At 36.9% G+C, this 13,661-nt stretch overlaps 1 protein-coding gene across 1 annotated transcript in view; it reads left to right on the top strand.

Moving 5' to 3' along the window:
- LOC145260571 (low-density lipoprotein receptor-related protein 6-like) overlaps positions 1-13,661 on the top strand; it is a 216,360-nt gene that overhangs the window by 107,633 nt on the left and 95,066 nt on the right. The window contains exon 2 of the mRNA XM_080118842.1: positions 2,891-3,281. Coding sequence (XP_079974968.1) covers positions 2,891-3,281 — 391 coding nt within the window. The remainder of the gene's footprint in view (positions 1-2,890; positions 3,282-13,661) is intronic.

Raw genomic sequence — 13,661 nt, 5'->3', positions numbered from 1 at the left:
GGTTCCTGCAACTCATGTTAAATATGAGATTTGGAAAGAAGAAAATAAAGAAAGCGAGATATAGATCTTGTGTTGCCACTACCTACTTGGAAAAGTGGCATGGAGGATAGGGGGTAGGCTGTCCTTGTAAAGCACTGGCCTGATCATCAGGTTTCAGTTAGAAACCATATTATTTACATGGCAAATGAAACACAGCCCGGAGATGTCATCAGGCCAGCCATGATTGGCAGATGCCAACGTCATTAAAGCAAAAACAAAACAAAAACACAAACAAGCATCTTAGTGTGTAATTTGGACTTAATCTACAACACTATAAGGGGTTAGGTTGGTTAGGATTCAGCCTATCACCCCTTCTCGCCTTCTATTCCCTCCTCATTACTTTTGCAGAAATTGAGAACTAACCAGAAGAGTAAATTTCTCTTCTGCCTTGACCTTAATCTGTGACAATGCTATTGAGCTTAACATTTATTAAGTCGGTCGTCTGGAAAGTTCCAGGTTTATTTACTTCTTCAGGATGCTAGACACAAGGTCAGGTGGAGGAGTGAAAAGGCAGTGCACAAGAGGTAATGCACTCTGGCTTACAAAAAATGCCTGAGCAGTTCTGTCAGCATTCCTTGGTAGCTGCGCCTTAGGGTTACTGTATTGCCAATATCCTTTCTCAATGTTTCTGAAGGATAGAGAAAAGTGTTTGGCATGACTGACATAAATATAGATTCAGGCTTGTTCACTAAAAATTATATCATGCATAAGGTACTAGCAAGCAAGATCTGTTGAACAGACTGTCGCTAATGAATGAGAGCTTTTTACAAAAGCATGAGAAAACTTAAAACCTTGCATTGGAAAAAGAAAAATAAGAAACGATTTATACTGAAACTGAACTTATTTAATATCAATTTAAAAAAAATGAGAATTAATTCAAAAGGGAAAAGTTGTTTCTGTGAAACGACATCCTATAAAAAAAAATTTGTGATTAAAAAAAAAACTAAAATTCATTTATTATTTATTTTAAAAAATGACATTAAAATAATAAAGGAATTACATTTGATTTATACTGAAACTTAACTTTATTCGATATAAATTACAAAGCAAAAAAAAAAAAAGAATTATGTATGTAAAATTGTCTGTTTGAAGCAAGACAATCAATTACCTCTAGACATACACAAAGATGGCGTTCTAGTTTATTCGATTTCATTTTATTATTAACTAGCGGGGGTACCCAGCGTTGCCCGAGTGTTTGTTTCCTGGACGGGGGGGGGGAGTTTTAAAAAGTGTTATGGTAGGTAAGTAGGAAGGATCAAACCCGGAGTTATGAGTAAAAGTAGGAAAATAAAGTGTGAAAAAAAACAAAAACATCTGCAACGTTAACAGTTCGGCCACCAAGAAAAGTCCATTCCAGTTGTTTAGGAAAAAAAAACAAAAAAAAACGACTACGGTAGGTCGGCGCGAACGTGAAAATATAATGTGAATTGTCCAGCATGCTAACCACTACGCCACAGAGCACTGCAGCTTAGTTTAGTGATTTTAAATAACTTCACATGAAAGAACTACGAAGCCAAACCGGTGTTCTCTTCTCAACTGTTCCTTGTGAACGATCCGCAAACGGTGTTAAGTGGTGGCAGGGGGAGGAGGAATTTATTAGAGAGAAAATATTTTACCACTTCCATTGATCTTAACCGATTTTGGGCATGACTTCTCAGCAGAAAAAGTATAGAAATCTAAGATTATCGAGGAATTTGAGAAATAATAAACCTATAACACACCTCAGATATTGTTCTGCCGTTTGTGCATATTATATTTGCATGAAATATCTTGATTTTGTATCCTATTAATGTCAAAATCAGACGGGAAAAAATTAGTTCATTTTATTTATATAGAGATAATGTAAAAATTGGAAATTATAGAAATGAAAACAAATTAAGAATAAAAAATAATAGCTGAAAACAGGAGTTTTTATTCACTTCCGGCAATGGACAATAGTAATAATAATATTAACACAATTTTATTTTCTGTTGTATTCATTGCGGTCCTCGCTAAGAAAATAGAATTATCTCTCCCTCTCATTTTAGCAATATCATTGTTTTTACTTTTAAATTATTTCATTGTATAAACTGTATTGGCAATTGTAATGTCTTAAGTTGTTCCATGAATTTCGATTAACTGCATCTGCAACATCCAAATAACCGTAATGGTAATAATACTGTCGCTAGACCTGCTGCTGTAATCCTAGTGGTTCAAGAATATTTTTATTATATTGGTTTAAACATATAGAATCTATGCCTAAGCATAAATTTTATTCTTACAAATTAGGAAATTGCGAGTTTAATTATTTTATTATTCCATTATGATTCAAAATGATGCTTATATATATATATATATATATATATATATATATATATATATACACACATACACAATATTAACTTCCTTTTTTTTGCAAAATTAGAATAGGAATTCTAGACAGTTTAGTATCATATCTTCATTTTGATCTTCACACCAAAGTGATGTAAAACTGTTTTGTTGTGAGAATTTGACTTGTTCTGTGGCAGCGATTTTTTTAGCTACTTATAAAGTGACAGAATAAGTATTTATTTTTTATTTTATATAAAATAATTTTGTTTGCTTTCGTCTCTTGAAATCATAAACTGAAAACGGCCAGTTATATATTGTTCAATTGAGGAACTTTTTATTGAGAATTATGACAAAACAGGAAGTTAATTTATTTTTCATATTTTTTTTAACCAAAATTGTACAATCCCAACATCTGGAAAAATCGAGATGCATTTTTTAGAATATGGATTTTACTGCATTCTTTTACATGTTAATGTATCATACGTATGTAATGAACCTTTTTTTTGTTAGATGAAAGTTCATGTTATTCTGTTTCTTTCAGGTTCACCGTTGTTGCTGTTTGCAAACCGAAAAGATGTCCGTCTCGTTGACGCAGCCAATTCTCGCAATTCATCGGTGATCATCAGTGGCCTTGAAGATGCGGCTGCAGTCGACTTCTTCTATGCAGAAAACTCTATTTTCTGGACTGACGTCAGCCTGGAGATGATCAAAAGGACCTACGTGAACGGTTCTGCAACTAGTACAAATGTGATCACGTTTGGTTTGCTCTCACCAGATGGCTTAGCACTTGATTGGTTAGGGGAGAAGCTCTACTGGACGGATTCTGAAACTAACCGGATTGAAGTCAGTAACTTGAATGGATCTTGCCGGAAAATCTTGTTCTGGGAACATTTAGATCAACCGAGAGCAATAGCATTGGATCCATTAAATGGGTGAGTTGGTCTTTTTCTACTTGTAATCGTGGAAGTATTGGTTCTTATTAACTTGCTTCTCCACAAGGGCAGTTTTTAATGGGAGAGGAAAATTTAGCTTTTAAATGTGGCACCCTAGATTGGGAATAGATACTACAGGATGTGGCAGCAAAATCCTTTAGTTGATAAAACATAAACAAAAACCAAGAGTTGTTGAGGAGTGTTGTGAAGCCCAGGATGGATGATACTGCCACTGTCACTTCCATCAGAACTCTGTTCCTGTACCCAAGGCCAAGGCATGGTTGCTCAACAATGTTTCTCATTACTGTTTACCAGACTTGTGGCTGTCCTTTTCACAAAACTGCAACTCCCTTGGCTAATGTTTGAGGTGTGATTGATACCAAGACCAACAAGCACGCCAACAACAAGATCGACTCTTTAATGATTCTTGGTGTAATTCATTTCATAACTACTTTGAGATGATCATCTCTGCTCTGTGATTATATTGAAAAATAATGTAGTATAATGTAGCGAAATAAACTTTTGTGTTTCTTTTTGTCAAGTGTTAGATTTTGCTGCAACACCTTGCATACTTTGATCGTAGGCCGAAGGTAAATAAAACCTATAAGATGTTTACGATATATAAATTACATCCTTTTCATCTTTTTATAGTGTTTGTTGTAATTTTTGATTCAGTCAATCCGGACAAAAGCTGATGTATTCATAATCTGATAAAGTCAATGCATTTAATTGGCCTTGGAGTGTTCCATTCTTGCAAATAAGTTGATATCACAAACCAAACAGCTTAGTGTGTGAAAATGGATAAATATTGTGAAATTATCTTCAATTTTAGCTTGTAATAATTCGTTTTTTTGGGGGAGATTATTTTGATAAAATTTTAATCTAAGCAAATTTTTTTATTCTTGTGTCAATAATTTTTTTTTTCTTGTGTCAATAATTTTTTTCCTTGTGTCAATAATTTTTTGTGTCAATAATTTTTTTTTTTTTTTTTTTTTTCAGATTATTTTGAGTTAGGTTACTACTTTAAGCAAAAGATAACTTTTTTTTTATTATTTTTTTTTTCAACATAATATGCATGAAATTGTCTCTATGCATATCTTTTATCAGTTTCATCTTAAAGAAAAAGGGTGATTCGTCAATATAGCGGGCTTAGGGTTCCAAGATTTTGGGGGGTTTTTTTGCAAAAAAAAATAATCCAAGTTGAAAACTTTAGTGAATTAAAATTTTTACCGTATTATCAAAATGTGTTTCTGTTACTTGGTTATTGCATTTTTACTCGGACCCAACAAGTTGTACAAAGGAAAGAAATTCAACTCTAATTTTTTCGGTTGAAACAAAAGGCATTTATTAACTGTTTTATCACCAAACCACACCTGCATCCTGTTTTTTACAGTTCCTCTCATATGCTCTGTGGTTAATAAAACTCTATTGTCTCAACACGTCTTTTCCAGTTTCTCATTTCGCTACAGGGATACACATCTATCTTGTGTCTGCCACAAGTGCTCTTTGTCTAAACAAATGGAGCTCTTTACTATTGAAAGAATCTGCTATAAATCATATTACGAAGATTCACTGTTAGCTGTTGAATTAAATAATCAAGAAGCAAAGTTGCATTTCAGTATCTTTTTTAACACGTTTTCAACGGATAATAAAAATTTGTGCAATGTTTAGGCTTGCTTGATCTAATAATTAAAAGAAAAATCTAGCTTTATCTCTGAGCCATATTACAAAACAAAAAAGCTGAGTGTATTACTGCTGAAATCAATCTTATACAGAGTTGTGCTTCTATGTCATTTTTGTACATTTTTTTTTCTTTTCTTTTTAGAGATAATGTTTGATCTAATAATTATTGCTTCCATTTTTAATTTACCAAATGATGGCATAATACATTTGTAAGAAATTTTTAACTTGTTCAAAACCTGCATTTTAAGGTACATACTGTGAACCTTGGCTTATGAATCAGTAGCACAAGATGACAAATGTTCTAATATTCCAACAAATTTTGAACAGGCAAAATAAATTTGGTATTGTTTGTTTTGCAAAAATATATGTTTACATTTAAAAGTTTTTAAATGTAATGAAAATAAAAATTTTGGTTTTAGAGCAGGCCATATGGCATTGGTTTGTCATGAAATACACTTAAATATGATATTTTAACTTATACAGATTTAGGATTAATTATTATATTGTACCCAATATATACTAGCGATTCCAAAAGTTTAAAAATATATATATATATATATATAACTTGGGTGCCATCACTTAGAATTGAAACTAAAACCTATAGCTCTCCAGCCTTATATTACGCACAGGTATATATTTATTCGATGCACCTTTGTTTCTCCTTTCATGTATACTTAATGACACGCAGAATTTGGTCACCACGGGCGCTCTCTCACTCTCTCTGGTAATGAGTGACCTTGTTCAAACTCAATTGTTTTTATTTTTTTGTTCACATTCCTTCTGAATCATTTGTTTTCATTCATTATTGTTTCACATCCTCTCTAGTTTGTATTGACGTTATATTTTGCATCAGAGTTCAATTGTCAGGACGTCTTTGTGTCGGAGGTAAAAAATTGGGTTGTCTTCTTTTTTTTTTTTTTTTTACATAGAAATCACCACTTATCGAGGCCCGGACGCCACTCGAGGATAAGGGTTAATGGGTATATATTAGTCAATGTGATTATGGCGTAGTAAACATAAGTAGTGGGAATTTTGTAAATTGGATTCCTTAGGGGACAGTTCATCAAGAACTTGTTTATGTTGGACTTGAAGACAATCAGATTGTAGTCAGCTGGAAAGCAGGCAATCGGAAGAGAGTTCTACAGGCATGCAGTTTTAAGAAAGAAGCTTTAGATTTGGGCACAGATAAAGAGTGTGGTGAAATTATTGAGTAGTTTTGGCTAGGTGAAAGTTTGACATAGATTGAGGCTTAGCTGAGCACTTGCCATGAAAATAATGATAAAGCAGAGACAGACTCGCAATGTCTGTTCTGTGGGAAAGAGGTTGCAGCGAAGAGAAAAGAGCATCACTCACTTGGCTACGAAGTCTATTTTGAACTCTGTTAAGGTAAGATAAGCTGCTTCTAGCAGCTCCTGCCCAGATGTGGCAACGGTACTCCATTGTTGACCGTACCTGGCTTTTATATAGGTAGAGAATTGTATCAGGAGTGAGATATCTACTGGATCAATAGAAGGATCCCACCATTTTTCTAACAACCGTGGCAATGGATTTGATATGTGTTCCATTTCGGGTCAGGAGTAAAGGTCAAGCCCAGAAGCTTGTCAAAACAAGAAGCCTCCCCAAGACGAGAGCCATTCATTTCAACTGATGCCAGATTGGCATCAGAGTGTAGATGGTGTAGAGATAGAAGCTTGATTTTAGATGCATTAAAAGTTTAACCAGCCACCTCTTTCCCCATTGTACCACATGCTCAAGATCAGAGATGAGAGTCAGAGAGAACTTGGTCGTTTGCAGTCTTTGATGTGCTACCATAGATTGTAGTGTCGTCAGCATAAATATCTACGAATGATGTAAGGATATGATTTGGAAGATCATTAATGTAGATCAGAATGGACCCAAGGGACTCCAGCATTAATACTGAGAGCTTCTGATTTCTGCCCATCAACCACTACTCTTATGAACCTATCAGAGAGAAATGATTTAATAATTGAGAAGACATTTCCAGCTGGAAATCTTGTGAAGTAGACCTTTATGCCATACCTTATCAAAGGCCTTTGATGTGTCAAGAGCAATTGCCTAGAGAGGAAGCCTCCGTCAAGAGATTCGCTAATCCTATGAGATATAACTGTTCGCTAATCCTATGAGATATAACTGTTCGCTAATCCTATGAGATATAACTGTTCGCTAATCCTATGAGATATAACTGTTCGTTAATCCTATGAGATATAACTGTTCGTTAATCCTATGAGATATAACTGTTCGCTAATCCTATGAGATATAACTGTTCGCTAATCCTATGAGATATAACTGTTCGCTAATCCTATGAGATATAACTGTTCGCTAATCCTATGAGATATAACTGTTCGCTAATTCTATATAGATCTAGCAGAACAGGAACCATATTGCATGTCACTAAAAAGGTTGTTTTTACTGAGATGGTTGACTACTTCTTTATTTAACACAGATTCCAGCAGCTTACTCATAACACACACAAGACTTATTGGTTCGTACTGAGGGAGAGATGAGTGATCACCTGAATTCTTAAATACAGGGCATACTGATGAGATTTTCCAAGGTGTTGGGAAGCATTTGTCGTTAAGACACCACTTAAATAACTTTGTAAGTATGGGCGCTAGTTCTGGTTGAAGCTTTTTGAGCACTATAATTGGAATGCCGTCAGGGCCAGTTTATTTACTGGAATCAAGGTTTTTGATTAGCTTGGCAACATCACGTACAGATATTTGTATGTCACATAGTGTGTTTTCAGATACACAAGGAAATACTTAGCGGCCTTGGTCATAAAGGGTAGAATTAGCTGCAAAGATCTTGGCTTTTGTTATTCACTCGCTGTAACTGTCTGGCATTGTCTGGGAGTTTTCCTTCTACTTGAATCCTCATTTTTGCCAACCTTGGGTACTCGGAGCCCCAATATGCAACACTTATTCGTTACCATTTGACTTTAATCCACACACATACAAACATAAAAAAAATAAAAAGTTAGTAAAAATATAAATTGATTTTATTTTTTTATTTTTTTTTTTTTATAAAGAATTCACCATTTATCAAGGCCCAGGGGCTGCTCGAGGATAAAGGTTAATGAGTGTACAATAGTTAATGGGACAATATCATAGTAATTGTTAGTATAAATTTGGTAAATTGGATTACTACTTAAGGAGACGGCTCATCAAGAATTTGTTTACATTGGACTTGAAGACGACCATAGTTTAGTCAGCTGGAAAGCAGGGAAACAAGAGTTCCACAGGCATGCAGTTCTAAGAAAGAAACCTTGTTCATGGAATCTGCGTTCAGGTTTAGGCACAAATAAAGAGTGGGAGAAAATTATTGATAGTGGTTTCAACTAGACTAATATTTTTCGTGAAAGTTTGGCAGTGGGGGGGTAGATTGGAGCTCAGACGAGCACTTGCCATGAAAATAATGATAGACCAGAGACAGGTTTGCAATGTCTCTTCTGTGGGAAAGAATTTGCAGGGAAGAGAAAGACATCGTCTACTAGGCTACGAAGTCTATTTTGAACTCTGTCAAGACAGAATAAAGTGCCCAGATGTAGCGACAGTACTCCATCCTAGGACCTACTTGGTTTTTAAACAGGTGGAGAATTGTATCAGCAACGAGATATCTACTGGACAGGTAGAAGGATCCCACCATTTTTCCAGCGACCTTGGCAACGGATTTGATGTACATGTTCCGTTTCAGATCAGGAGTAAATGTTGGACCCAACAGCTTGTCAAAACATGGAGCCTTCCCCTAGACGAGAGCCATTCATTTTATTTGATGCCAGACAATGGTCAGAGCATTGATGATGTAAAGATAGAAGCTTGGTTTCAGATGCATTAAATTTAACCAGCCACCTCTTTCCCCATTGCACCACATGCTCAAGATCAGAGAGAACTTGGTCATTTGAAGATGGTAGTGTCATCAGCATAAATATCTACGAATGATTTTAGGATGTAATTTGGGAGAACATTGATGTAGATTAGGAAGAGAGTTGGGCCCAGGATGGACCCCTGCGAGACTTCAGCATTAATACTGTGAGCTGATTTCTGCCCATCAACCACTACTCTTATAAACCTATGAGAGAGAAATGATTTGATAATTGAGAAAACATTTCCATCTATACCATAGCTGGAAAGCTTGTGAAGTAGACCTTTATGCCATACCCTATCAAAGGCCTTTGATATGTGAAGAGGAATTACCTTAGAAAGGAAGCTTCCATCAAGAGATTCAAATAAGACAGACGATGAGGGGAGGTTTTGTCATGATTTTGCCATTGCTTATGACCTCACTCAGATTGTTCGCGAACCCACCCGTGTGCCCGATACACCCGGTCAATATGCAAGCCTCCTAGACCTTTTTCTCTCAACTTCCCCTGAGCTATGTTCATGTTCCGTTCATTCTCCTCTAGGATCCTCCAACCACTCCGTCGTATCAGTTAAGAAAAAAACGAAATATAAGAAGTCCCCAGACGTACCCCTCCACCGTACTGTATACCGATACTCTATGGCTGACTGGGATAGCTTCCGTACATTCATATCTGATTTACCTCTGCACTCCATGTTTAAAAAGGAAGTGTCCTCTATAGTATCAGATCTGACCGAATGGTTAATTGTAGGCATAGACCAATTCATACCATCTAAAAAATTACAACAAAAACCTAACAGCCAGCCATGGTTCTCCCCAGAATGTGCTGCTGCTATCGCGCACAGAAATCACTTTTTCCATAGCTACCAACGTAATAGATGCACTGAGACTAAAGCTGCTTTATAGACTGCCAGCAACCACTGTAAAAGAGTAATAAAAAATGCAAGAGAGCTATATGCCCAGTCTGTTAAATCCAAGGTAGCTGATCAGCGGCTTGGTTCCCACCAGTTTTGGCAAATAACAAATAGGATCCTGAACAGAAGTGTGCGTTCTATCCCAACCATTATCAATGGACCAAAAGTCATCTTGTCAGCGTCAGACAAGGCCAAACTATTTGCAAAGAACTTTGCAGCTAATTCTACCCTATGCGACGAAGGCCATCAACTCCCCATATTTCCTCCTATAACACAGAACAAGCTAGGTAACATACAAATATCCATGCATGAGGTTGCCAAGCTAATCAAGAACCTAGATTCCAGTAAAGCAACTGGCCCTGATAGCATCCCAATTATAGTGTTAAAAAAGCTTCAACCAGAACTTGCTCCCATACTTACGAAACTATTTAAGCGCTGCCTTAAGGAGAAGTGCTTTCCGACTCCCTAGAAGACCTCATCAGTTTGCCCTGTATTTAAGAATTCAGGGGATAAGTCATCTCCCTCTCAGTACAGACCAATAAGTCTCCTGTGTGTTATGAGGAAGTTGCTGGAATCCATATTAAATAGAGAAATAGTCAACCACCTCAGCAGGAATAACCTTCTTAGTGACACACAATATGGTTTCCGCTCTGCAAGATCTACCGCAGATGTGCTGACGGTTATATCCCACAGGATTAGTGAATCTCTTGACAAAGGCTTCCTTTCTAGGACAATTGCTCTTGACATATCAAAGGCCTTCGACAAGGTATGGCATAAGGGTCTACTTCACAAGATTTCCAGCTACGGTATAACTGGAAATGTTTTCTCAATCATTAAATCATTTCTCTCCGATAGGCTCATAAGAGTAGTGGTAGATGGACAAAAATCGGAGGCCTGCAATATAAATGCTGGAGTATCTCAGGGGTCAATCCTGGGCCCAACTCTCTTCCTGATCTACATCAATGACCTCCCTAAACACATACTTAAATCATTCGTTGACATCTATGCTGATGACATGACCATCTACGGCAACACATCAAAGGCTGTAAATGACAAAGTTTTCTCTGATTCTCTCTCCTCTGATCTCGGGCGCGTGGTTCAGTGGGGGAAGATGTGGCTGGTTACCTTTAATGCATCCAAAACCAAACTCCTATCCTTACATCATCAACGCTCTGATCCCCATCTGGCATCAATTGTGATGGATGGCTCTCGTCTGGGTGAGGCCCCGTGTTTTAACAAGCTTCTGGGCTTGACCTTTACTCCTGATCTGAAATGGAACACGTACGTCAAGTCTGTTGCCAAGGTCGCTGGAAAGATGGTGGGATCCTTCTACTGCCCCAGAAGATATCTCACTACTGATGCAATTCTCTATCTATATAAAAGCCAAGTACGTCCGAGGATGGAATACTGTTGCCATATCTGGGCAGGAGCTGCTAAAAACAGCCTATCCTGCCTTGACAGAGTACAAAATAGACTTCGTGGCTTAGTGGGGGATGCCCTTTTCTCTACCCTGCAACCTCTCTCCCACAGAAGAGATGTTGCGAGCCTATCCTTGTTTTATCGTTATTTCCATGGCAGGTGCTCGTCTGAACTCCAATCTCTGGTCCCCCCCTCGCCAATCTTTCACAAAAAATACCCGTTTAGCTTAATCCACTGTGAAAAATTTCCCCCACTCTATATCTGTGCCTAAATCAAAACGCGGATTCCATGAACAAAGCTTCTTTCTTAGAACTGCACGCCTGTGGAACTCTGTTCCGTCTGCCTGCTTCCCACCGGACTACAACTTGGATGTCTTCAAGTCCAATGTTAACAAATTCCTAATGAACCGCTCCCTTAAGTAAACACTTCATCAAATCTCCACACTAACGTAATGTACTTGCAATAACCCTTATCCCTGAGTGACTTCCGGGCCTTGATAAGTGGTCATCACTGTAAAAAAAAAAAAAAAAAAAGAGAGATTCACTAATTCTATGAGATATAACTGTTAGCACATCTGCTGCAGATCGAGCAGAACAGAAACCATATTGCATGTCACTAAGAAGGTTATTTTTGCTGAGGTGTTTGACTACTCTATTTAACAGATTCCAGCAACTTACTCATGATGCACAGGAGACTTATTGGTTCTTACTAAGAGGGAGATGAGCAATCATCTGAATTCTTAAATACAGGGCATATTGATGAGGTTTTCCAGGGTGTTGGGAAGCAGTTCTCAAGACAACGCTTAAGCAGCTTTGTAAGTGTGGAAGCTAGTTCTGGTTGAAGCTTTTTCAGAAATGTAATTGGAATGTCATCAGAGCCAGTTGCTTTATTGAAATCAAGGTTTTTGATTAGCTTGGCAACATCATGCACAGATATTTATATGTCACATATCATATTTTCAGACTCAGGAGAAAATACAAGGGAGGAGCTGATCGTGTAGGGTAGAATTAGCTGCAAAGTTCTTGATTAAGAGTTTGGTTGTAACAGAACGGAGGATGACCATAGTTCAGAGCAAGTTGTGAGAAAAAGATCTAGGAGACAGTCAGTGTCAGGCACATGGGTGGGTTCATGAACAATCTGTTAGGTCATAAACAATGGAGAAATTGTGGCCGAACCCCCCCCCCTCTCATCATCATGTCTTGTTTCAGTGGGCTAATTATTCCACATTGTGAACATTGAAGTCACCACATACATGAATGTTAGCCAAGGAATGAGCAGATGGAATGTGGTCAATTTTCTCAGATATGCTCTTAAAGATAGTAACTCTGCTGTTGTGGGGGCAATAGAAGGCAAATATAAATGCAGTGCTGTGAGAAGGTGTTACTTGGAAGCACATGTAGGGTAATTTAGGGTCTTCTTTGGAGATGTCCCTATCACATAGGAAGCCATTTCTAATGTTGGTACATATTTGATCCCATGGCAATCTTGGGGGTCAGGTTTTTTGATGTTAAGTTAGAGTATCCTTTAATCACAAACGCATCTAGAGAAATAGTCGATCCAATGCTAGTTTTGTTTAGGAATAGTAAGTTTGGTTTGGTCTCCTATAATTGGGTTTCAACCTCTGGAAGGTTGGAACATGAACCCCTGATGTTGGAGAAAGAGACCTCATAAAAAGGGGTCTACATTGGAAGGCGGAGTTCTGGGTTAAATCTTGTATTCTTTCTTGAGTCTTTTCATGATGGAGTTTTGGGATTTGTGAAACAGGTCAACTGTGTTGGGTAGAGTATGGTAGAGAGGAAGTAAGAGAGAAAAAGAAATATTTTTGCACATGTATACATGCAAAAATATTTCTTTAACATGTTTAATCGATTTATGCCTACCAGTTTCCAATTTTTTTAATTTTGACTCCTTAGCAGCTAAAACAAACCAAATTTGTTCCACGAGTCCAAATCCCCTGTATATCAAGTTTTAAGTCTATGGACCAAAAATTAAAAGTTTGGTAGACTGTTCCTCACACAAACAAGGTCACTTATATATACACGCACATAAGTGTGTTGGCATACGAGTTGACATTTTAAGCCTGAACGAAACTTATTGGTGCTTGACTAATACACCAAGTATAAAGTTGCTTCAACATGGCAGGAGAGAAGTGACACAGGCAAAGTAAGCAGCATCTACCATATGCTTTCCCTACTAACAAAACTATTAAAGAAGGCAAACTCCAAAACTTGGGTGAATGTGTTAATATGCAAGTTTTATATAGAATTTTCAAACTTTTTTTTTTTGTCAAAATAACAATTTTTGTTTACTTTTTAAACATTATAATGAAGATGCATTATATGTCTGTAACTAAAGTTATGCAACATTTGTTTAAAATATTACAAAATATTCTCAAAGATGCCTTTTTAGATATGTGCTTGACATCTATAAAAATGTCTGTTTGGCAGTTTCAAATTGCAATTTTTGTTAGTTTGATTTTTTGTGG

Source organism: Euprymna scolopes, chromosome 36 (assembly GCF_053919585.1).
Source record: "Euprymna scolopes isolate OS-2025 chromosome 36, ASM5391958v1, whole genome shotgun sequence".
Lineage (NCBI taxonomy): Eukaryota > Metazoa > Mollusca > Cephalopoda > Sepiida > Sepiolidae > Euprymna > Euprymna scolopes.
The sequence above is the reverse complement of the archived record's forward strand: the minus strand, read 5'-3'. Positions and strand labels throughout refer to the sequence as shown.